The sequence below is a fragment of the Amblyomma mixtum genome, chromosome 3 (genome assembly GCF_055824585.1).
Source record: "Amblyomma mixtum isolate Tamu chromosome 3, ASM5582458v1, whole genome shotgun sequence".
Lineage (NCBI taxonomy): Eukaryota > Metazoa > Arthropoda > Arachnida > Ixodida > Ixodidae > Amblyomma > Amblyomma mixtum.
In genome coordinates, this window is record NC_143014.1 from 43,157,924 (window position 1) to 43,183,036 (window position 25,113).

At 54.5% G+C, this 25,113-nt stretch overlaps 1 protein-coding gene across 1 annotated transcript in view; it reads right to left on the minus strand.

Moving 5' to 3' along the window:
• The window catches only part of LOC149349940 (uncharacterized), a 33,149-nt gene extending 8,627 nt beyond the window's left edge, over positions 1-24,522 (minus strand). Inside the window, exon 1 of the mRNA XM_089578920.1 lies at positions 24,455-24,522. Coding sequence (XP_089435046.1) covers positions 24,455-24,469 — 15 coding nt within the window. The 5' untranslated portion in view covers positions 24,470-24,522. The remainder of the gene's footprint in view (positions 1-24,454) is intronic.
• Positions 24,523-25,113: the final 591 nt, after the last annotated feature.

Below are 25,113 nucleotides of genomic sequence, written 5' to 3' on the forward strand. Positions count from 1 at the left end.
ATCCGACCCTCTCGGTCCCACATCGCCGCTCGTTCGTTCTAAACTGACTGACAATTGCACAACCGCCATGGAAAAAGATGATTCGCAAGCTGTCCTATCCTGTATTCGTTGATCGACCAACGAGCGCGTAAAACCACTGTCACGAGCACCCGAACACAGCCCGGCCCCTTCCTCCTTTCCTTCCTCCTCTGATTTTCTCTCTTTACTTTTTTGCGAAGAAAAAAAAGAAACGTCTGCTCGCATCCTCGTAATACGAAAGCCGCTCTATTTTTAAATCTTTGTCCGCGTTACGCAGGTCGTCCCCGTGTGCGAAAGATTTCTAATTCTTCCGCTTCCGTTTCGCTTTTAGCCTCGGGGGGGGGGGGGGGGGGGGGGGCATGGATAATGCGCACATGGCGGTGGTGCGAGCGCATCCCTATTGAGCATCCCTCGTTGCGCTATGCGCCAACCTCTTCTCTCCAAAACACAGGGGAGAGGGGAGTGGGCGGTTAGCGCACGACGCGCCAGACTGGTTCTCCCTTCACCGCCCCCAAGTTCCGCGCGTAAATTGTGCCGATAAAGTAAGCGAAAAACGGCTCTTCCGGAAGAAGAAGAAGAAACGGGGAGGCGTTTGCGACTGCGTCTAGGCCACCCCGAGCTTGTTTTTCTGCCCACCACAGGCCTCACACGCGGCTGGCTTTATGCACAGCGATTACATCGATCTCTCTTGTACACAGGCGGAAGTACGACCCGCCATACGCTATGCAGCCGCCGAGACTGTGCGTGTCCCTGCGCGGACCGAGTGCGCTCCCGGCCGCCGTCTTTTATGCACACTTCGCATGCTCGGTGGAAACGCGACCGGGCCGACATTAAAGATACCGGCTGGCAGTGGGCGCGCGAACGCGTTTGCGTGATGAGGTGGTGGCCAGTGATTCGAAGAACCGGTCGCTGTGACCGGGTTGTAGCTCGCGAAGTGTTTGCAGATGAAAGGAACTCCGTGTGCGCCTGGGACAGCTTCGCCCGCTGTCTACCGAACGCCTTGTTGGAGCCGCCACGCTAGACGTGACGTTTTAGCGCGTTGTAACCGGCTGCTCTGTACGGAGAAGACAGTGTCGTAATAATCGCGAAGAGAAAAATGTGCATTAAGAACTTGCGTCTGGGCAAAGCACCTTGATTTTGTGACGTGTTGCATCATTGTTAAGCTTCGTTTTGTAATATCCGAGATCTAAAAGTGAATGAGAGAAACACATGAACTCGGATCCAACTGAAGATTTCCCTGGATGTCTATAGAAACAGCGCACGATCTTGATCTTACTTAGTTGGCAGACGGAATGTTTATGGGCCCTGGAGGATTTTGAGAATGAGGCAATCTTTCAGTTTTAGGGTGTTATGTTTGTTATGTGATGCTTCGGCACTGCATAACGCGGTTTATCTGTTAAACCATGTAATTGTGGATATCCATCGGACGTCCGCGGGACATCCGTTCCAGATCCCTGAATGCCATCGAGGAAATCCATAGGAAATTCAAGCACAAAAAAAACAATAAGTGACGCTATCTCCGGCAGCAGCAGCGACCCGCACGTGGCCTATACATGAGACCCGCAAAAAAAAAAAAAATTAGTGCGGTGATGTGGAAGCCGAGTGCAAACAAACCAAGACCTTCTAACTCAACTGTCGCGTTGCAATCCTAAGAAAACAAGTTCTTTTTCACTGAAAAACAACGATGGTGTACTGACACAGTCTTCTTCGCAGTCTCTGCAGCTTCAGCTCTCTCTCTGGCGTATCTGTCAGCGTATCATGAAGAATACAGATTCTTGCTAACAGGGACCCATGTTCCTTGCATTGCTTACAATCACGGCAGTGCACACCTAGGTGATCAGAAGCCCCCATGACGTTGTTATTGTGCTCCATGAGCCTTTCGTTGAGGCATCTTCCCGTTTGGCCGATGTAGGTACGGCCACAGGACAAAGGTATCGAGCGTTTTTCGCGCACTCAACATACGATTGCTGGTGCCTTACAGAGCAATCATCATTTGCGGTGACTTCAGAAAGGTAATTGTTCGCCTTCACTGGGCGCTGAAACAGATATTTGGTTCCTGTGGCGAAAATAAAGCCCGATACATTCTTACACATTTTGAGCCTCCCACAACCATTTACGCGTAGTCTGATAAACAGCAGCATTCTTTGATAGACATAGTTCTGGCCTGGTGGACATAGCGCAAACGAAATTTCACACCTCCATTAGAGCCAACTAACTGTTCGGAAAGAACGCGAACTCATGCAAATAAATTTTGGCACAGAAAAAGCACGGCAGGTTGCATGCAACTAACATGTCGTGCAGCAAATATCTTTTATTCGAAACATATATTTTAGCTTATCGGCTATTTACAACCTGCGTTAACTTCTGTCAAATATTCACGTGAAGTTTATGAATATCCGTCTAACACAGGGGTCATTCATTTCTATCATGGGATGTCCAGACATTAATTGTACCGCTGCAGAAATTGCCGTGGTCTCCGCTTTCTGTGTCGTAAGGATATGCCGTCAAACAAATCTCTCTTCCACCTCCATGGATTGAATTCTCGAATGCCCCGGAAAAACTCGCGATATCAATTTGCGGATACTCATTTGACACCCGAAACGTCCAACATGGATGTTTGCACAGACGGATGTATGTAATTGTTGTGGACGAATGAAATGCAGTTCGAACGCGAACACAAAACTCGCAAAAGGGAACAAATATAAACGCCGTTAATTATCACTCCCAGAGTGTACTCACTGCACTTTCGAAGTGACAGCTAACAACGCAAGCGTCAAGCTTCCTCGGCTAAAACCTTGTTAGTCTGATCGTTCACCTTTCAGTTGTGAAATTTTCGTTTTATTCGTCCCTGATAGTTACGTTTCGCGGATATCTGTGCTTACCTGAGGATTCCCCTGAGATGCTAGTGTTTGAAAACAAAACTTGCAGTTCTTACCTAGTAAGTTTATCGATTTAAGATTCCCGAATTCCGTTAACGGCGCACAGACAGCCACCGAATGCATTCAAGAGCGGACAAAGTCGATGTTTGGTCAAGTTCGAGCATATAGATTGCTCCCATCCTTAAGTGATGGCGTGCTTCAAATCTGCGACTGCGGGACGGATCCCGAAAGCTGCATCCCGTAAGTCGGTTTGTACTCTAGTATAACCTATCAACCACGCCATTGTAATTGCTTTTTAATGCGGGTTACGTCGGAAAAGTGGGGGGTGCGGATATCGCCGAGTGGTATTCCCTCGTTTTTCGTATTGCGTGCGGGTTTTTTTATTAGCACGTTTGTACTGATTTAGCAGGACCTTTACTAAACGACTTGTATGACAAGAATTAGACAAGGCCACGTTACAGCACCAAACACTGGTATGAGTTAGGACTGAACACGATTTAGAAGGATCTTCGTCGCGATCAATTGGCGAACAGCGAAAACGGTCAGTTTTAGCGCCCACCAAAATACCGGTTTTAGTCGTACATTCTGCACTTTACGTGAAATTCCACCAATGATCTGGAAATAAAGTGTGGAGACTAAGCACCTGGCTTGCGAAGCAAGTCAACTGCATGCATCAAGTTCGGATACGTCGCTTCAGGGTTGATGAATGCTGTTTATAATGTATAACGCGCTCTACATGCCGGTCTGAGCCCTTATGTGCAGACGTTTGCTTCACGGGGCCTATTTGCACGTCATTTATCGATCACCGTCCGTTCCTGTATTTCGGCTCGAGCCCCATGCATCGTCGCCGTTCCTTTATTGGCTTCTTTCGCGGACTTCTCATTCCGATGGCAGGAGCGGATGCTGTGCCGGCCTGTAGCTGGCCATGGCTACCATGGCCGGTGAAAACGTCGCCACGCCGTGGTGCTGGACACGTGGTGCTGGCGCATGCGCTTTTCTGACGACCATTGGGCGCGATTCCTTCCAGCTTCCCGATGTGCATACTGGCTGGCAAATGAAACGCCGCCAACAATTCAGTCAAGTCGAACGCTTGCGTGGTTAATTATAATTTTCCATGTGCTGTGGCTGCTAACATAAAGTGATCAAGAGCCCCGTTGGTATTTGTTCTCGAGCTGTTTGTGTTTGTTAACTGTGCCGTTCGCATTTCATTTGCAACCAGTAGTACCTGTCTCGCTCTGTCGTTTTACATATATGAACTTGGTTTTTTTTCCGACCGTCTCTTACGTAGTTGCCTTATAACAGTTGGCTAATGACAGATCCGAAGCAGGCGTCTTTGTGATCGCTCTGGAAGGTGTTTGAGTCGTTGGATATCTCTCTTTTGTAGCGAAACAAGATTCCGGTGCCGGTGTACGCCGAGCGACACTAGTTAGTTAGCCAGAGGACACTGATTTATCAGCAGTAACAACCAACCTGAACTCTGGACGTGGTTGTCACTATCGCACGAGCAAGCAACGTAATTTTTACGGCTCACCCGCGTACTCATATTCGATCGCGGCAGCCATCGTGCGACCCGTCGGCGTTTGGGGACGCGTGAGCAGCCTCATTTTGGTTGTTCGTGCCGCGCTTTCCAGAACCGTCGGCGACACGGACGACACGAACTCGGTCTGTCGCCCTCCGCGCTTGGTGTGTGTGTGTGAGTGTGTGAGTATACGGGTAAGCCGCGCGGCGTTTGGCTTCGTCGACAGAGCGGGGAGATTGTGCGTGCACACCTCTCGCTGGCTGCGTCGGCACACAAGGAGGTTGGGGGGAGGTGGAACCGAAAAAAGTAGCGAAATCTCCCCCGTTGGGACCCCTCGGGCGCAGCCGAACGGAGGTGCACGACTGGGAACTGGTTTCCCGCGTGACCCGCCGCTGGGGGCAAAGCGTTGCGCGTGCCACACGACTCGTCGAGAGGCCCCACGCGGCCTTTTCTTTTTCGCCGCTCTCATCTCTTCCGTTCTCGTTGGTTTTCTTTGTTTCTTGCAAAACCGGCGCGCGAAGCCGGTATTGATGCCGCAGCTTTCACTTTTTGTCCCTATTTCTTTTTCAGCCCCCGCGTCGGATCAGTGCTCGGACGTTCACTCGTCGAAAGGTCCGCCGGACCCGAGAAGTGCCATTGTCTGCGCGTAATTGGCGCCCGCGCGATGTGCAACAGCCATCGCGTGCGCCGCGTCGGGCCTCCGGCGCAGTGTGCGCGTTGTCGCCGCCACGACGAGAGAGAGGACGAGTCGCACGCCGAAAATTGTCATGCTCCAGAAAGCGTTGACGCCTTATTCCCCTCGCGTCGCTGATCGAAGCGCCGCAGAGCCGTCCTCTGATCACTTCCGCGATCCTATCGCGGTGGCTGGGCGCCCGTATCTGTTTCGCTCACTTTGCTTCTTTTCCGAAGCGCGCCTCTGGCGAGCCGCAATGAGGCCGGCAAGCCGGAAGTGTAGCGAGACGAGCGCTGGAGGAAGCGGTCGCGCGCGAGGGCCGGCGTTCTGACCGCGGCGCGCGACCTCCGGCGGGACCTCACGACCCCGGAGGGCGCCCTGAGCACCAGCGTCCGCGCGCTGGGATCGGCGGGCCGATTAGCGGCGGTTTTCCGGCGCCGGGAAAGCGTTGTTCCCCGCACCTTGGCGGACCCTTTGTCCGCCGCAGTGCCAGCTCGCAGTGCCAGCACGCTCGACCGAGCGTGGCGGTCCTCGCGACCCGCGTCGTCCTCCGGCAGGGGCCGCGTACATCGCCGGCCTCCGGATTTGGCGCCCCGGGGGGGATTTCCTCCTGGGAGCAGCAGCCTCGTACCCGGAAACAATATAACCGCGCGTATTGCGTTTGAGGATAAAGGCTCGTCAACGGCGACGGGTCGGCGGAGCTGCGCGGCGTCAGTTCCTCCTACGTTTGGGACTGGCCCGCTTCCCCGGCTGCCCACTTTGTAGCGTGTCTCCCGGTGCCTTCGCCGTCGGCCGCACGGGGCGGTTCGCAGCCAGGGATCGGGGCGGTGGTGGGGGCGATTCGCGACCGCGTGTCACCCAGCCGTGAAACTGTTTGTAGGCCCAGCGCGCCAATTTGCGCCTCGATCATAGAGGGGGACCGAGGAGGGCGAGCCTTCTCGCGCCTGGGCAGCGCTCGGTGACCGGTCGGCGTGCCTTACTGCGGTGTGCAGAGCGGATCGGTTTCGCATGGCTGCGACTCTCCTGGCTCGAGACTGCATTTCAGGGCGCGCGCCGGGGCCCAGATTCGCGAAGGAGCGGCGCAGCAATCATCGTCTCACCGTTTCGACGTGCCTCGCTGGGGCAACCAAACTGCTCTCGTTAAGGTTTAATTCTGGGAAGTTAATCCAACAGGTGAGCCAAATAGCGGCTCCTCTAAGTCGTGGATGCCTGGGGTGGAGTAGAGAACGGAAACCGGGGTGGGGGTGGGGAGAGGAGTAGGCGGAAATACTCGCCAGCTAAGATAAAGCTTTATTTCTTGAATGTATACAAAGCGTAGATATGAAAGGGAAGGGTGCTTAATGTCTGACACATACGATGTCGGGCGAAAAAAAAAATTGTTCACAGTAGCACAAAATGGGGATTCGCCAGCCCCTACACGCTAAAATGTGCTACTATATCGTCCGTTGCGGAAATGGCGGAAGTTACGCTTCGGCTGAGTTACGAAGCTGTTAGGGGAATTTGCGTGCACAGGGTGCTTGATAATCCCGGTCGTGCTGGTCGGATCGGGTTTGGACGTGCGCGTTCGCGCAGTCAATTGCACTGGCTGTTGTCTCAGCATACCTTGTATTCAAGTAGCGAACTGAAACTGCCTTTCCGATGACCTGGTTTTATTTTTATTTAGAAGAAAAAGCACGGAATGTTTACACATTCGAATCAGTGCGAAAGCAAAGCACGGATTTATGCTACGTAAAAGACGATGAGCGGGCAGTGCTGCGGGATGGAGCGCTCGCGCTAGGCCAGCTGCGGACAGACAAGGGAACAGACAACGGACGGTTTTGCTCGGGGTTGGCACCCATCGGATTAGTGCTTACGCACGAATAAATCACTATTACAACTACTACCACTGCCACGTACTATGTGCCCCTGCAGCCAAACACGCCAGTCGCAGCGGGGCTGTCCCCTTTGAGTCTTGCGTTACCTTCCTGTGTAGCACGGTACCCATGGATGCATACACGCCTGTCCTCATTGTCCTCATCAACACCCGCCATTACCCCATTTTTCACCCTTTCCATCGGAGTAAGTTAGCGTCCAGGGCAGTCCGCTCAAAGCCGACCCAACTATCCCCCCCCCCCTCTCCTTTTCCCCTGTATCTGTCGCCAGTGCAAGGCACTGCATCTTCCTTTCATTTCATGCGCCTGCATTCTTGCAAATGCCCCAGCCTGATTGCTGCAGCGACATTGGCTGCCGTGACTGCAGGGCGAGCAAAGTGATCGAGCATGATTTCGCAGGTGGCCGCACAAGGCTTTGGACACTGGGCTTCGATTATAACCTTATTTCTTTGGTCAGCATAATAGGTACGGATCAGATAGTATTGGATAAAGGGCACTGATTGCCTCTCAGACTCTCGGTCGTGATATCGCGGTCGAGGGACAAGTGGGATAGATACGCGAGGAACGAACACATTCAAGAGCGCAAGTAACCTGCACTGCCGCGCTGTGCCCTGGCATACACCCATGGGTGGGGAAACGGGTTAGGCAATTAGGTTTTGGGCAGGGCTCCGTCGCCGCGACCCGCAGTGGCGTTACACTGAGATACGCGTCGTCAATTAAGAACTATCTATCATCGATGCGTTCGTCGCCGCTAATGTTGCCAGAGCCTGCTGCAGCCCGCGCGATCCGACGGCACGAAGATTGCGTGCTTAAGAACCGGACGCGCCTCAGTCTTTACAACGTACAACGCTGTTCGCACTCGTGCGGACATCGGTGACTGTTGTCGCGCTGCTTTTCACCGGCGGCAACCTGAATCGAAGCGGAGGAGAGAGAGATAAAGTGAGCGCTGCCGGTAGACTGCTGTTCCCAAGTGAGCGTCGTACACGAGGATAAACAGGAGCCGGCGACGACGAGGATTGCGGCGGCCGCAACAATGGTTGCGGTTGTCGGCGGCTCCCCCGCTGTCGGGAACTTATCTCCCATTGTCGGCGCGGCTCTAGTGCCACCGTCCGTCCGTCGGCGGGGAAACGCCGGCCATTCTCGAGTACGCACACGCTGCTACGGCCGGACGACGTCGACGACTGACCGCCGCTGCCACGTCGCTTTGGCGCCGCTGCAGAGGCGTGTATGCATATGCATATGCGCGGCCGGCCGGTCAACGGCTCGGGCGAAAGCGGCAGGGTCACGCTCGGTTGAGCAGCATCAGATAGAGCGGCGGGGCGGAGCGGTGGGGTAGTCCGCTGATGACCACGACGGCCTCTGTCGCAGCTACGCGATGGGAGGGCCCATTGTCCCCGCGGCAAGGTGGTCGCGTCTCCGCTGGCCGTGTATGCCCGCGCTTGTCGCTTGCCGAGGTGCAGCAGCGCCTGACGGTGGGGGCGGACGGGCTGGTGGACACGCGGGCACATGAGAAAGCTCGCGAAACGCGGGCCCCCGAGGATTAATAACGCCTTGTTCCTCGGCCCTCTGTTGCGCGGGGGGGAGGAGCGTGGTTGGCTGGTCTGTGCTAACAAGGAAGACCGAGCCGATATCTTTTGCGTGTGCGCAGGCAGCGAGGTTCCGTGCGCCGCGCATGCTAGACGCTTCAGCTCAGCGGGCGTACGAGAGTAACAGCCATGCTGCGCCGCGTTAAAACGCTGCCACGTTTCACGTAGTTTGGGTGTTTGAACGTACGTAGCCCCTGCGGGGAAAGGAAACGTTCAAAGGCACACCTTCCCGGTCGCAAGATATTACGGCTTCGCGCTGCGTGGCACGGACGTGGGTCTTCCATACCTCACGCCTACGTCCTAAAATCGATTTAATGAGTCATCAATCTTTCTTGGCCTTTAATCTCTGCTGCTGACGACTTCGTGACCGGGCTCTAGTCTGGCGCATAATTAAGACAACGAAAAGCGTCGAAAATGGGAACAGTAACCTCCGAGTTGGTAAGTCAGAACGCCCAGTCACGCGTGAAAACGACCCGTGCGACTCCGTTGGCGCGTGCATGAATGCGCACGCGTATCCCTGGAAGACGCACGTTCGTTACGCGAGTGAACGTGAAGGAACGCGGGGCGCACGCTTTGCCAGCGCTGTCACTTTCGGCACCGCCCACCATGGCCCACTCCAGCCATTCGCTGCGGTGGGCATGAGTGGGCTCGTCGAGAATGCCGCTTCGCCGTCGCTCTGACGCAGAAGCGCGGGATTCTGTTCTTACGTTGCACGTGTACTTTGAGCGGCGGCGTAGCGAAGGTTTCCGGATTAAATTCGACTATTCGCGGTTCCGTGACGTCCACTGAAACGTCAACGCACGGAGCGTTTCCTGCTCCGTCGAAATCCAGCCTAGAATCGAACCTGCAACGTCGTGTCGTTCTGCAGCCACCGACGCCCCGGCCGTCGAGTTTGAGCGACGGGTAGTGCAACAGGCAGGCGGGCGTGCTGCTGCTTCCCTCGTGCGTTATGACGCTGTTTTCTGTCTTGTTCGTTGTTTTTGCTCCGTCGGTCGCATTGTGTGTGCAAATGCGGCTACCTGTCTGTATTTCCCCGTTTCGCACCTGTTTTCTTGCTTTTTGATTACACCCAGCCAGTGATGACACAGGTACAGCTGAGCTCTTCAGCGCAGCTTTATCTTGATAAATTGCAGCAAGGATGCGCACACACGTGCCGTACACGCGATCACCGCACCGAAAACGCAAGGACTCGATGTCTTCCCCCCCACCCCCTCCCTTCCACTTCCTCGCCTTGTTCACACGGCCTGACAAATCTTGGCTGCGTCGTACCGCATTGCACGACAGGAGAGGAATAGGCGTAGGGTGTCTGTTCAGAGCCGGATTTGTGTGTGTGTGTGTGTGTGTGTGTGTGTGTGTGTGTGTGTGTGTGTGTGTGTGTGTGTGTGTGTGTGTGTGTGTGTGTGTGTGTGTGCGCGTGTGCGTGTGTGTGTGCGCGCGCGTGCGTGCGGGGAGGGGGGGGGAGGGGGTCTCCCCCATATGCCCGCCTGGTCTTGTTACCATTCCAGTGCGTCGTTTCCATACGCAGTCGCTTAGGATTTATTAGGACTTCCTGGCGACTAACAGTTTGTTCGCACGCGATTTTTTTTTTTCGCTTTTTGTTTCACCGATGCGTGAAAGCGAAACCATACGACTCTCGGAGTTTGAACCGTAGACCTTGCGATCAGCAACTGAGCGGGAAACGATGCTATTGCAGAAGGAGATGGAAAGAAACACGCCCGTCTAACGGGCGTTCGACTTTCCCCGGCTGGCGCGGTCTCTCCAAATCGCAGGAACGGAAAGCGATTCCCGCGCCAGCCCTTCGAAGCGGCCCCGCAGCCACCGTGGCCCTTTGAATAAACCATCGGCGGGCCGAGCGCGGATGCGGCCGGCACCGGCCCGCCGGGCCTTTCCACGCGCTCGGCTGCCTCGAACGCGGAACTGCAGTGCGATCGCCCAGAGTGGGGAGAGCAGCCGAAAGTGGCTGCAGAAATAAACGCGCGCTCGCCGCTCTGTCAGATGCACGGCCGGCGTCGCACTTCCTCCTGTTATTCCAACCTGTTTTTTCTTACGTCGGCCGCCGTTCGCGCCCCAGTGATGACGGTCCGACGTTCCGGAATGCGGGTTCCACCTCCTCCTCCCCGCGCGCAGAAGCAGGAAAGCGAGCGCCGCCGGTGGAGCCCCACTCTCCCGGCGGCCGCTGCTGCGCGGGTAGAGAGGGGGAGTGGGGGCTTGTAACGTGGCTAATGAAGAGAGAGCGCGCGCCGCCGCCCCGCCGCGACCTTCGCCTTCGTTCGGCCCAGGCTCGCCAGGACCCTTTGGGCTTTTGCTCCCTGTCCACTTCGGCTGGAGGGGCGTAACGAGAGCAGACGAGTCGAGGCTCGTGGTGGGGAATGCGTCCTCAACCTTGACGCTTCCTGGGTCGAGCCGTTGCATTCAAGCTGAGAGGATTTCTATTTCATTGTGCACGCAGCATAACGAAGCTTATTTGTGCGCGTGCGTGTTCTCACGAAGCACGGCGGGCACTATCCATGATTACGGAGGAAGGATTTTTGAGCGCTTCTTTTTTATTAAATATGATTTTCAGCTCTTTTCGATTCCAGCTATGATTGGCCCACGCCTCGCCGCTTCACCGCTACCTCCAGGATTGCCCAATCGGCACGGCGAGCGATAACGAGGAACTCATTAGCAAAGGGCCATTAAAAAAAAAAAAAACCTGCTCTAGGTGTTCACTTATCACACTGGGTCAATGAGAGCGGGAAAACTTCTACTGTGAATGTTTCACAATTGCCTCACTGGATGGTAATCTGGGTCACCCTGTCTGCCGGGACACATCTTAAGGCATGCATTACAAATGAGTCTAGGTTTCTTGTTCTCTGCCGGGGGAGGGGAGGATGGGGGGGGGGGGGGGGTCTGCGAAACACGAGTCTCGAAGAATGAATCAACGAAGAATGCAAGATCGCAAAATGACTAGATTGCGCACGTTCCCAGCAGCGATGTGCTCTGTTAAATGAGGCTGAAGGCGGAATCGCGCCTCGTTCCAACTCAGGTGCTGAAGAGGTCTGTTTTTTTTTGTTTTTCAAAAGAAAGGACAAGTTTGTGAGCGGATAGGCGGAGATATTGGTTACGCTGGATTCAGGGAAGGGAGACAATGCGCGGCGCGTTGAATCATAGTGCACTGCGCTGCTACGTCATTCGTGAATCCGGACTGCCAACCAACACATCAAGCGGCGACGCTCATCGCACTTGCATATTATATGCAGCGTTTGCTTCAATATAAATAATGTCGAAGTGCGCCTCATGTCATTGCGCATAGTTTCAGTTTAGATCGGCTCGTACTGCCACTTGCGACGGCTCAGTGTCTGCGGCGTTCGGCTGTTGAGCCCTATAAGTTCTCGGGTTCGAAACGTGACAATACTAAAAAGGCCGTGTGCTGAGATTTCGCATGCGTTAAGAGAACCCGCGCGGTCAAAGTGAATTCGGAACCCTCCACTACGATAAACCTCACTGCCCAACTGCTTTGGCAAGTAAAAAAAACCAATTGATCAGTATTCAAAAACATCAGACCTGCTCGTGCCGCTTTCTTCAGCTTCGGCGAAAATTCCGAGTGTTCACTTCTGGTACAAGATATCCCCCACTTGTGATATGCCAGATAAATGAGTCATCACTGAGCTGCGCAGAGTGCCTAGGGCAATTAGCCTATCATCATCAACTCATGTAGAAGCAGTTAACTTTCTTACATCTCAGCGATTTATCAAGCTTGAGGTTGCATGGCTTCGGTGGAGGGCAGTGAGCGGAGAAAATTTGTCGACGCCGAAGAGCCAGATTTAAGGATTAGGAAGGCGACCCTCCCCCCCAACCTCAAGCAGGAAGCTTTGTGTGAGAAAACCGCACTGGCTCCCTTTTTTTTTTCCACCTAAAAAACTGAGGAAATGCATGGTGCAAATAGGATCGCCCTATTAAACTGAACGAAAGTGAACGGAACGTAGTCCTGTCATCGAAGTGCATCGACGGCCGGGCGACGTCGTGAACATGGGCATGCTGCGTCTATGTGAGAGCGTGTCAGTGTCACCTTTGTGCGCCTGCTTGACAGGTGGTGGTGGCTTGACACGCCCGGCCCGTGTCCCGCGAGCTAACGGTTAACTCCGAATACTTTACTTATTTACTAAATAAGGAGCGCAAAGTTCACGTGTATCGACAGCATGCGAACATGCGAAAGAACTTATTTCACCGCGCCTGCACTTACCGGGACGGCAGTGACGAAGTAGAACTTATGAGATGAAGTGGAACTTGAGCGCGCTTAAAATAGCATGTTAGCTATGTAGCTGGTGACGAAGGTAACGCAGATACGCGGCTGGTAGCTTTTCTTGCGGTAGGTAGCCTGCGTCGCATGTGGATATCAACGTGTAGGGGTTGAATCACTGGGAGTAGTTCGATAGATGAAGCTGGTAAAAGGAGGTTAAGGAATGTAAGCACACCGTTTTGAACGGCGTGCGAGGAAAAGGACAGTCGGCGCGTTTGTCTATAACACTTGTAAGGATTTTCAGTACGACTTTCTTGTCGCAGCAAGGAAGTCGCAACGGAAACATCATGCAGTATTACTTTTTTTCTATTTTTTTTTGCTGTTTTCATCAGCAAAGGCGCTTGCTAGGTTGGGGCGCAGAGAGTAAAAAGACTTCTTCTTTAAGCGTAGAATATGGCACAGGTATTAATCGCTTTCCACGGGAGCGTAGTTTTTCACGAGGACTGAAAAAAAAAAAAGGTTTACGGGGAGTCACGACGCAAAACATACTAGAAGGCGCATAAGAAACGACTGTAATTAAGCCATTAAGAAAAAACAAAGCAAGTCGTCGTATATAACGGTACGCGACGCCGCGGTCGCCTGTTCGGTCAGTGTGAAAGCGAAATCTTGAACCAAGCGCCGCATCGAAGGAGAAAACCGTCTCCGCGCGTTCCGTACATCGCGTCCCGTCGTCGAAACGAGCCCGGCCGAAGGGAAAAGGAGGCAAGGGGAGCGCGTGCCGCCACGCCCTGCTCGCCGGCGCGTATGCAAAGCGTCGTCCGTTAACCTCAAATTAGGCGATCGCAACCGGAAAACGCCGGTCAGACGAGGCGAGGGCGCTACCGCCCTGTAGGAGTACGTCCAGTACTGCGCCGCGGCATCGCCGCCGTCGTCGCACGCTGCTAAAGCGCGCGCTTTTATGCCCGGCTTCTTTTTTTGCTCACTTCGCCCTGGCTGCTCGCCGCCGTTCCTCCGGGTCGCGTTTCGGTGTCGGCACGGGCGGACGGGCCACTGCGCAGAGGCCACTTACTCTCTTTACCCCGGGGAATGACAAGAAAAAGCGCTTTCGCAGTGCGCGAGATGGAGTGAACGGCTGCTGCTCGGCGCTATCGCAGCATCGAAGTCTATAGACTCGCTACGAGGTTTGCCGAGCAACGGAGCCCTTTGCACTGCGGGCGGCATAGCTATCGGCTCAATGCATCGACGTGCGCGAGCTATGATGCAGTGGCAGCTAACACTGCGGCGAGGTTCGCGGTAGACGGCGAGTGAGTAAGGAGGCAGAGCTCCGGGGGCAATGGGCCTCGCGGGAGCTTTCTGTTCGCTGCATACGGAGGCGGCCGCGGTTCACGGCGGTCCGTTTACTTCGCGAGCTACGCTCGCGTGCGCCGCTGGCACGAGCTTGCGAAAAGAAAGAAAAAATGGCTAAAGGGAAAGAACGTCCCGAAACACGGATTCTCGTCACGGAAGGCTTCGTAATTCAAGGGGAGCTCGCGGTGCGCTCTCGTGTCACGCACACCGACTGTACCGCACACAACCGAAGACCTTCCTCGCGGTGAATCGTTCCAGTGCTGTTTTGGATTTCTTCCTCTAATTTCCAACAAAAATATGAACGACACCGAAGAAGAAGCGACCGCGAAAGCAGAGAACATGGTTGCCAGACTGTGAGAGGCTTCCGTACCATTGGAGCCTGTGCTAGTGTCGGTTCGCATCAGCGGAAGAAAAAGTAGCAGGTATGTGGGGAAAACGACGCAAAAGCGGCGTCGAATGGGCTGCCGAAGTGTCTCAAAATAAATGAGAATTTTCGAGACTCATCATACCGCCGGTTTTGCAGTCTTCTACCGCGTTTTGCTGAACTATTAGCCAATTATTTTCTCCGCGAAGTTGCACTGCACGATGTCGTCTTACGTAATACAGCATGAGCGCAAGCATCTTCGCTGGGCAATGCTGCAGTTTAACTCGACGCGTAGAAAAGCTCACCTCGTTCACGATCAATTTGTACACGACCATACGATATATGATACACGGTCGCCGAGGTGGCTCAGTGGTTATGGGGCTCGGCTGTTGACCCGAAAGACGCGGGTTCGATCCCGGCCGCGGCGGTCGCTTTTTGATGGAGGCGAAATGCTAGAGACCCGAACATTGTGCGATGTCAGTGAACGTTAAGGAACCCCAGGTGGTATAAATTATCAGGAGCCCTCCAAGTACTAAGGCGTTCCTCACAGCCTGAGTCGCTTCGGGACGTTAAACGCTATGAAGCTAAAGTAAGAGCATATGATACGTGCACTACCATCTGGTACACGACAATAGGGCGCACGATTGTATGGTACACGAAAATCTGGTATACGATTGCGGCTCTTCATATCTGGTCAGCCAAGCATTCGGGGCGCGTCACGCATGCTCGCACCAGTCGCACCGTTCGTCGAAAACGGTCCGGCGCAACAGGGTGCGGTCCTCGTTTCCGATTCGGATCAACTCGAGCTTCCGGCCCCTCTCTGCCGCCGCCGGTCACGATCAGCTCATTTCAGCGATCTAATGGCTCGGCCGCCCGTATGCACCAGTCGTCGCGCAGTCGCCTGTGCCAGGGAGACGCGGAAGGGCGCGCAGCGTGCCTTTGTTCGGGAGTGGATCGACACGCCCCGGCGGTGTATGCTGGTTCACGAGACGCTCGTTTGTATGAATATCTCGCTCCATGTGTTCGAGTGAAAGTGGCTTACCAGTTAATCCAGTCGCGAGGCAATTTCGTGAGCAAGTTAGTTTGTGTTTCTGCTTTTTTTTTTTGTAAAGAAAAGGTTGAACCCCGCCAATCGTGCATGTTGGTGCATGGTGTGCACACCTTTCATGCACACAAGCTGCCGCGGTGCAATGGAAAACCCCACTCCTCTCGTATATATGCGGTAGGAAAAAGTCTGCTGATCTGAAACTGACTGGTGTCACTTGTGGAGACGTATATATATACTATCGGCCACAAAAGTTTACAGGAAGCAGGTGTACGGAAAAAAAAAATATTATATCGACGCAGTGATGTAAGCCAATTGCTTGAAATGTCTGAAGGCATGTGGGAACAAGCATGCTTCATCAGCTGATAACATTATCAGGCGGCTGGATCGCGAGGCAGCGCAACAATTTTTTTTTTGTTGTTCTGAGAACACGTACATTCCGTGAGCTTTCGAGGCTGATAATATGTATAAAAGCTCAGCTTTATCCTACGATTCAATTTCCACGAACACCGCATTACCTGCTTCACGATAACTAAGGTAGCGAATTGTCGTGTCTTGATAACTGCAGCGCAGAAAACGGGACGAAGGTCGGAAGAGTAGACGAGCACAAGCGCTGAACTTCCAACAGTGCTTTACTTTCAGCTGTTCAAAGGCTCATATAAATGTGCTGTCCGAGGCAAAAGTATAATCTACTCGGCGATAACAAGCCAGCTCTTCATCAGGCACCGCAATGTGGGCCGAGCTCATGCAGTCCGGCCCGAATCTAGAGATTTGTTCAGACTTGACAGTTTGACGTCCTGTTTTTTTTGTTTTTTGTTTTCGTTTTTTTTTTTTTTTGCATTGCAGCCCTCAATTGCTGGGGACCAGCACATCCACTGGAAAGCACGCCGACGAGGTCGGAATGGCCGAGAGAGTATCTTCCTTCTTCGGTTCGTCCAAACCGTTCTTCCGATCGAAACGCTGTGTACATGTAATACAAGCACCTGCACATCTCTAATTTTGATCTCCTGTATAGATTAACAGTTGTTCTAAAATATATTTGAAAATAGAGAATTTTGTCTTTTGTAAACTCCAGTACGAGAACTCCGCCCACGAGTACGATTTACTTTGCCTCGTACGCGGACCAAGTACGGAGAACGCGTACGGCCCTACTTCGTACCTTTGGTAATGAACAGCTTGCCTGACGATGCCTTTGTCTTAACAAGCCGAAAACTTGTAAGACAAACTGCGACAACCTTTAGTTACGTTTGTATTTTTTTCCCTTCGTGTTGAGTTGATTTTTTTTTTTGCGGTCTCTTACAAATTTTGGACCCCCCCCCCCCCCCTTTTTGCTAATTATGTAACTGCCAACTGACAGACATTGCCCTTCAAGCCTTCCTTGGCTTTGGTAGGCCTGAATGTGTATTATGTTCTCTGAAAATAAACAAATTATTAATATTATAATTAAGCACAGTGGCCAGAAAAGCTTGCGGAAACAAGCCTATCGTCGCGCTGCCTCGTGACACAGCTCATTGAGACATCAGCAGGAAGAGCGTACACGTCCCTTCACACTGACAGACATTTCGTGCCACTGGCTTGCGCGACTGCGCCGAAATAATTTTTTTTTTTTTGCCTCGCAGCTGCATCGTATACTTTTGCTCAGGCTTAAAACGTGCATTTGTTTCCAGAGCATCGCGCCCTGAACACCCAACGGCGGGCTCGGTTTTTCGTCGTCGGGGGGGTCTAAAACTCTGGCTCGAGTGTCGTCCGCAGCCAAGACACCACGAAACATCATCCGTGCGCAGCCCTCCTCACATATCCTTTCGTGTCGGCACGAGCATTTCTCAGCGCGTGCGCCGACGCATTCGTTCAAAAGAACCAGGAACGGAGGAGCTTATGGGTCGCGCAGCGGTCGCATAAAGGGAGCCGCCGCACTTCCGTGGCGATTTTCGCCCGCCGAATCAGCCGCGCGGAACGACAACATGCGCCTGGCGCATGTTAGTGCGTACTACTTGTGGAGGAACCCCCCGGCGCCGATATTCAACGCCGTCTCCCCACCCCCAGGGCGCGCCGCGTGGAAATAAACAGGATAAAAAAAAAACGCGATCTTTCTCTGGAAACGCGGTCGCCGTCGCTGCGACGCGGAGTGCGTGCGGTCTCGCCGCTGACGCGCGAGCACGCTCCAAATGTCCTCCGAGAGGGGGGACGCTCGACCCGGCGCTCGGAGGCAGGCGACCGCGAAGCCGCCTTTTCTCGCGTCGGGTTTCAGCACCCCTGCAGCACGTCGCTTCATCTCGACCCCCCCTCCCGAGCGAGGCCAAGAAGGAGTAACTTTCACGAATCTGCGCGGCGTGATGTAGCTTCCGGAAGTGCTAGCCTTTCCTGGGCTTCCCGTACGCGCTCTCGGCAAACTGACGCATGCAGACACGACGCAGAGCAAGCAGAATTCGTGTTTCACCAATAAACGGCCACGGAGGTAGTTCCGAGCTGGTTCATCCGGTGTTTCCCCGACGCTGGCACTCGCGGAGCGAGATTTTAGGCTCCGCGCATAATTCGTCCTCTTCTGCAACCAGGCCTTCGTGCCAGCCCCATTTTAACGAAAATTACTCACTCACTAACTCAGTTCGTCGTCGAGACGCATTCGTTCACTCTGTGCAACTTTTTTTTTCATAACATTTGTTTGATTCTTTTTTTACAGTGCCTTTTTGCAGTTTCGTTAAACAGACTCCTCGAGCTCAGGCCGATGGGAGCACAAGATCTCTATTTTGCGTAGAACATGGCCTCGTCCGCTCGTAGCGCGGCATTCTTAAGTACAGCTTGGCAATCAAAACACGTGGAAGAGCCTACATAATTAAAGCTCGATCAATGCGGCCATGATTAGAGGAAAAGAGAGGGAACCATTGCGATTCCTGTCACTAACCTTTTAGAAACTTCAGCGCGTCTCACAGTGACTGAGCCTTCGCCCTCTCCCTTACAAGCGGTTTACTTTAATCGTCGCGTGCCAGAACTGTGTAGCCTGCTGTTAATAGGGAGCCGTCCCACCGAAGAGCCGCTGACAACGGTGTATATTTCGTGAAAAGGCTGTCGGCCGCTAATGATAGGTTTGCATAGCCTTTATTTCCCGGTATGCTGACCAGCTGTCTTTCAGAGCCCTGGCAGGAACTGTGCGGTTGCGAGAGGTCTGTCAAATTCACTATAGATGCCGGCTGGGCTTTCTTACCTTGCGAAATCAGTGAAACCAATCGGCGCCGTAGTGACGGCTTCAGCGTGGGCACAACTTCGGGCGCTTTCGAAAAAATGCTTCCAACGTCTGCAGCGGCGGCAGCGCGAGGACGGCATTTCGCCGCCGGCGCGTCGAAATGCGGCCGCCGCTCTTCTTTGGCCAGGAATAGCAGCAGCTACAAACTAGCGATCAGTTTTATAGCGCAATGGCTGCCGCCGCTGCCTATCGGCGCACTTGGGCATCAGCTGTCAAATTGGAGCCGGGAGCATGGTTTGTGTATAGCGCGTGGGCGGCGCGATACGCGCCTCATGAAGACAGCTAGCTCACGTGCACCTGTCACTCGCAAGCCTACGCTTCCGCACTGTTGGCTGATTGTTGTTTTGTTCCTATTGGTTCGCGAATACAACATACTGAATGGACTGCATGGCAGCGTTCGTTTCTGCGGTCATATTGTGGGTCCTGCAAATACAGAGTGATGCGAGACAGCTTATGCTGGCTGGTTCAATTGAGCAATTTGGAGTCACTTCGAATCTAACCGCCTAGTATAAAACAGTGTCCATTCTCGGCGTTTCCAATCCTGCCTGGAAGTGTTGGGCGCTCGGTTACCTGAGCGACGCCAGCGCACTCGGTAAGTGGGGGTGTTGCTGGCGGCCTGGTCCAACGAGGAAGACACGTCGCGGAGGAAGGAAGATATGCCGAAGGAGTGCGCTCGCCCGAGGCGAAGAGTGTCTCGCCGCCAACGCCAACCTTCGGCGGTTCAAGATGTCGACTTCGCGGGCACGGTTCGCTTGGCAGCCAACCACACGGTCGGCAAAAAAGAAAAACGCCGATCACTATCACTTTCTCGTACTAGTTTGACGATACCGCGGGACCGTTAATTTGATTTGATTACCACGTGGGCGGATAACACGTCACGCAGAGCGATGACACAGTGCGCGGCTTCGAATGAAGGCGAATCGTCGAGTGCCAACGCTATCTGTATACACACCCACATCTTATCTGCCTGTGCGGACTGAGCTCATGGGAAAAGGGGCTGGGGGACGCCCTGAGGAACAGCGGGGACCACGATTTTCAGCTGTCGGAAAAGTTTGTGCCAAGAAGCTGACATGTTTGCTCGTTCCGATGTCTTCCGCAAGAAGCGGCACGCCTGCAATGTATACCCGGAAGGCACGACACGCGTTCGTCATGAAACAGCATTGCTCGCTCGCTGTTTCATGACCAACGAGGGACCCTTCAGGCGCCCCTTGCACTTGCGCGTGCTGTACGCGAGCGGACCGCTAATGGTCCCCGAATAGGCGCTTCCTGAGTGGTATAGAAATGGAATGTAATAATGAGGCCAGTGATGACTGACCTTGTGGCTTCCGTTTATGACGTCCCATAATACGGGAAGCTGATGCGGCCATCCGGCGTCATCGGCTGCCTAATTGTGCCGCTGCAGCTGGCAGTACTCAGGAGCTACTCCCACTGGGGCTGTACGAAGGATCAACGCCTGTGCTACCATTCCAGTGCATCTGAAGCTGAGGGCTGGCGCCGGACGACGCGACTAGCTTCGCTTTGTTGCTGTGCGACCCGAATAATCGCCTGCGCAGCTTACAACGGAAGAGTGGGCAATGCGAGCGACAAGTATACGCGATATGCGGGCGACTATTATAGCGCACAGGGCTTAGTGGTGGCGTTGAGTTACTTTTGAGCAAAGAGAAGGAATAGCTGGTGCGTATAGCGGGCACCCTCAGTGGAGCACTCTGATATACGCAGCTTCTTTTCTGGCCACGCACCTCTGTCTGCTCGTTTCACATTAACAATATGTTCTCCTCAGCCTCCAAACTTCAGCAGTAGCCGTGGTTCACTCAGTGTGATTCACTCGTTCGCGGTGCGTCGTGCAACGTCCTCCCGCACTGGCGTCAAATGCCTGGCTGCCGCTGACAGCACGACGTATACGAGGCGCCGTTTCAATTTGCTTCTCCCAAACAAGACAGCGCAGCCATTCGCCGCGGTGAACCGCTCCCCCGAGAAGCTCTCTCACTGACACATTATGGCGGCACACGGTATCGGGGCGCACACGTGTTCGCGCGACGCTTGTAAACACCAGCTACAGGTGTGCCAGCAGCGGCCGCCCATAATCCCATTGACGACCGCCACGCCGCCACAGGGCTGCCAGGAATAAAACAATTTCGGCCGCCAGACGGGAAGCGAAGCGTGTACGCCTAATGGCGGGGAGACGGACACATCCTGCCGCACGCCAAACCAACGTGCGATACAGACCGTAATTTGTTCCCGATCGCTGCCCGCCCTGCGCCGTTGGCGCGCGCGCGCGCGTGTGTGTATACGCCACTGAAAGAGTAGATGGTGCGCCTCGTCCCGCCAGCCCCATTATCGTTGGCGGTCCCGGGATGCTCGAGCGGCAGCGTGGCCGTGTGATTTGAAGCTGACTCTCGGAGGTGCGCTCTCGTACACACTCAAGCCTGTGATACGCTCTTCGTTCCGAGTGGCTCTGAGCGCGATAAACTGACTGTGACGGATGGACAACTTATCCTTTTCTGTGATACCTCCTCAGGAGGCTGTCTCTGAACCCCGTGATTGCGACTCCCTATAAATTTCGCCCCGCCTAGTCGTTTGGTGTATACACGGCGCCTTCGAAAGTTCAACGCTACTCAACTCTGCTTCCCCGAATTATCTGTGTACGACCGTTTGAAACGAAGCGTCTAACCACTAGCTACTTTTCTCTGGCTGGGACACAGCTGCGGCTCGCTGAATTTGAAAGATGAATTTCTTTCTCTAGCCGATTCACCGTGGACACTCAAATGGAGGAACGCATATGTCCGATGTCCCGGCATATATTCAAACATTTGTGCGGCGGCTGCGGGCCGCTGCTACCCGCGGAGTCTATAGCGGCTATGATCTATGCCTGCCGCTACAGTATAATCTAAGTTTCAGTGCCGCTGAGTCGCACTAGCCAGCACACAACTGGCGGCTGTATAGCCTTCTCGCCATCGGTACTGGAGCACACAGTCACAGGCTCCAGCGTTCACCACTCGGAAGGCTATGGTGCTGACATTGCTGTTCTGCTTGCTGTGACGCACGATCCTGTTTAAGTGGATCCCCTCGTCGATAACTGCTTGCCTATGTTCCGGCTAACGCGCGTTCTATATGATGTTCCACTTAGCTGGCTTACAGTACCGCCGCAACTACTATTGTACAGGCTGGACTTGGTCAGACGGGGTTTGCCTCCTTCCACTCCGAATATGAAGAAACCGCGAAATCTTTATGCACATACTAATTCCGCCCACCCGTCATTTCACCTGTGTTCTCTGAAGCTGATGCTTGCCGTGACGCATGATCCTGAGGTTGATCCCCTATCATTAGCACTGATTTGCTATGTTCCGGCTAACGCGTGAAATCTTGATGCACATATCTCCGCCCATCCGTCATTTTAGCAGTGTCTTCTGAAGCGGACGATAAATGAATAAGGCGCCACCATGATAAGGGCCGTGCGTCGCGAGGATACACCAAAAGTGCTGAAAGACTATATCAGTATGCTTCGGCGCATGCAAAAAGAAAAGATGTCCTGAACGAGACTACCTCCTGCTCTGTGTGGGTCAGTCACCGCGACCGTATACACACGTCACAGCCTAGCACTTTGTGGCGCACCTCGCAAAACGAACGCTGCTCCATAGGCCACACGTTGCCGTGCTAGCGTTCGAAGAAAGCAAGGCGTCGCGCATCGCGACACAGGTACGCGTACGGGTGTAATACACCGGCCGAAGGGTGTCCCAGCAGTGGGGCGGGCTGCGAAGCGCTGGGACCAGTCAGGTATCCAGTGGCGAAGGCAGCACATCGCGGTGACAAGCACGAAAACACAACACAGAGCACGGCTTCTCCGACGGTGGGGCGCGGCTCCGTCGCTCTTCTGTGCAGGTGACACTTGGCCGGACAGAGAAGAGACGCCAATACGGAGACGCATCCGGGCTGTCATGTAGAGCTGCACGCTAATTGAGATGCGGTCACCGCTTTGGCAAACCGGGTGCTGCGTTTACGCTTCGTGACAAAACATGCAGTGAGAAAAAGGAACGACCCGAGTGCATTGTGCGTGCTTAGTGTTCTAGTGTACGCAGATATCAATGACGCTGGTTACGCTTTGGACGGATCGATCGAGAAAAGACTGCTGCTTAACTGCGGACGTCCCAAACGTTGTCGTCCAACTCTACCCTAAGGCGTACCGGAGGAGTTATAGTAGAGATGAAAGAAACAAAGCACGAAAAAAAAAATAACGTAGTGTGAAGTGTTTTCTTTGTGTGTCCTATTAAAAAATAATAAAAACATCTTTTGTTTGGAGGACTATACGTAACATGTCCCAGCTTTGCGTGAGCCGTGTTTTTCGTCCAGTAGCTCATGCTGTAACATATCGCGCAGGCATTTAGTTACCAACTCTGAGATGACGTTCACCACCTTCCCAGGCAGGGCGGAATGTATGTTATCAAGGTAGTACCAGCTCGGAACCGTTTGAACATCCAACAACGTCGTCTACAAAATAGTCACGCGCTAGTTATGAAACGAGTAACTTCAAGGCTTTTATGCTACCGTGTGCATCGTTCGCTGCAGTACAGCCCAAGCGCAAAACGGCGAGAAAAAATTCAGCGAAATGTTATCCCATGACAACAATCGGCGAATTCATCGGAGCTATAATTCGCTGGCGGCAGGTGAGGAGGACGACTTTCACTGACTACTTCAGTCATATGACTGCTCGTGCACTACCGCTCTGGTAAAACTCTGTCACAAGGAGTTGATGGAGGGTACATCCGTCTCGCGACAACCAGTATCGGCGCCATTGACGAATCTCAACACGCAGTGGATATGCTTGACGCCTGGCCGCGTTTTTGAATGAGGCTGTGGTGGGCTTTACCATGCATCGCTTCGCCAATCACAGCTGCGCGCCCGGAGCGGGGGATCCGTCTGTGGCCTGCGTTTCCGGCGGGCATTGTGCGCGGGGAATCCTCCGCGCATGCACTGACTGCGCCGGATCGTCCTTGGCCATGGCCGGTCTGGATAATTTGGAGCCTCCTCCCTCGCAGGCTACGCCGATTTCGCATCGTAACCTTGTGGCAGTGGGGGAGCAGGAATAGGGGCCCGAGTGGTTGGGCCGGGCAACGGTTCACCAGGTCCCCGTGTCCCTGCTCGACCACTGGCAACACTCGCCGACGTCCTTCGCTCGTCATGCGTCCAAGTTACGGTACGGAGAGCACCGGGCAGACGAGGTTGGTAAAAGGGGCGCGCCGCAAGCTGCTCCTCTGCGCGGCGGCCACTCCCCCCCTTGTGGGCAAATAATGGGGGGACCTCCCAGGCCGGCGGCGATGGCCCGCCGCGGAACGCAGCCGAGCAGGACGCGTTCACGAGGGCAGAATATCGGAGCATTCCGACTCTCGCAGGCGCCGGGTCTTGTCGCTGAGGCAGCGTCAGGAAGCGCGCACACCCGCCACCGACGTGCAGTACACGGCATCGGCAAGGCGGCCCTCGGCTAAAAATACGGCACCCGGATGTTTCGCCTCGAGCGCGCCGGCAGGCCAGATTCCGGGAGTCTTTTTCTGGATTCGGCGCTATCGGAGGTGCGCGCTTCCTGCTGCGACCAGCGGTGCGAGCCGCGGTCGCGGCGCCCGGAGCGGGTTCGTGACGCCAGAGCGGGCCGGCCAGTGGGCCCCGGCCGGGGTCACGGAGCCGCGCGGGCAGGGGTACTCACCGAGAGCGCAGCCATGGGGCGTCCGTCAGCACGCCGGCATCGCGGGCCAAAGACACGCTCGACTGGCGGCGCGCTTTCTTTTTCAGTGGGCTTCCCGAAACGTCACCGCGAAACGAGGCCAGCCAGGGGGCGCTCGGCGGGGCCCCCCCTCGCGGTTCCCCCCTCCCCCCTGAGCGCGCGGCGTGCCCCCAGAGGCAACACTGTATGGAGGCCGGCAAATCTTTAATCAGGGGCGCACCAGGCCGCGCTTCTTGCGATGGTGGCCGTTATACGCCTTGATGACGTCCTGCCACCAAGATGCCAGCTTGACAAAGTTCTCCTTGTCGCGGCCCGGCAGCCGAGACACCTCTTTGCCGGCCGGCGGCCAGCTGTTGAACCAGTAGACCTGGTAGGGCGAAGCGCTTGCCCCCGGCTCCTCGCGCTTGGCCAGCCGCGGCGCAGCTGGCTGCCCCGGGGGCACCACGAGCGCCATCCGCAGCCACGGTGGCACGACCACGACCAGGTCGTTCCGTCGGGCGACGTCCCGGCGCCGCGGCGCGTGTGGAACGCCCCCGTTGTGGAACTCGCGCCAGTGGCTTGCGTTGCGAGGGTCCAGCGAGTTGTGGTGCTTGAAGTAGCCCCAAGCCGCTAGGAACTCGTCAACGGGCGGCCGCGTCCTT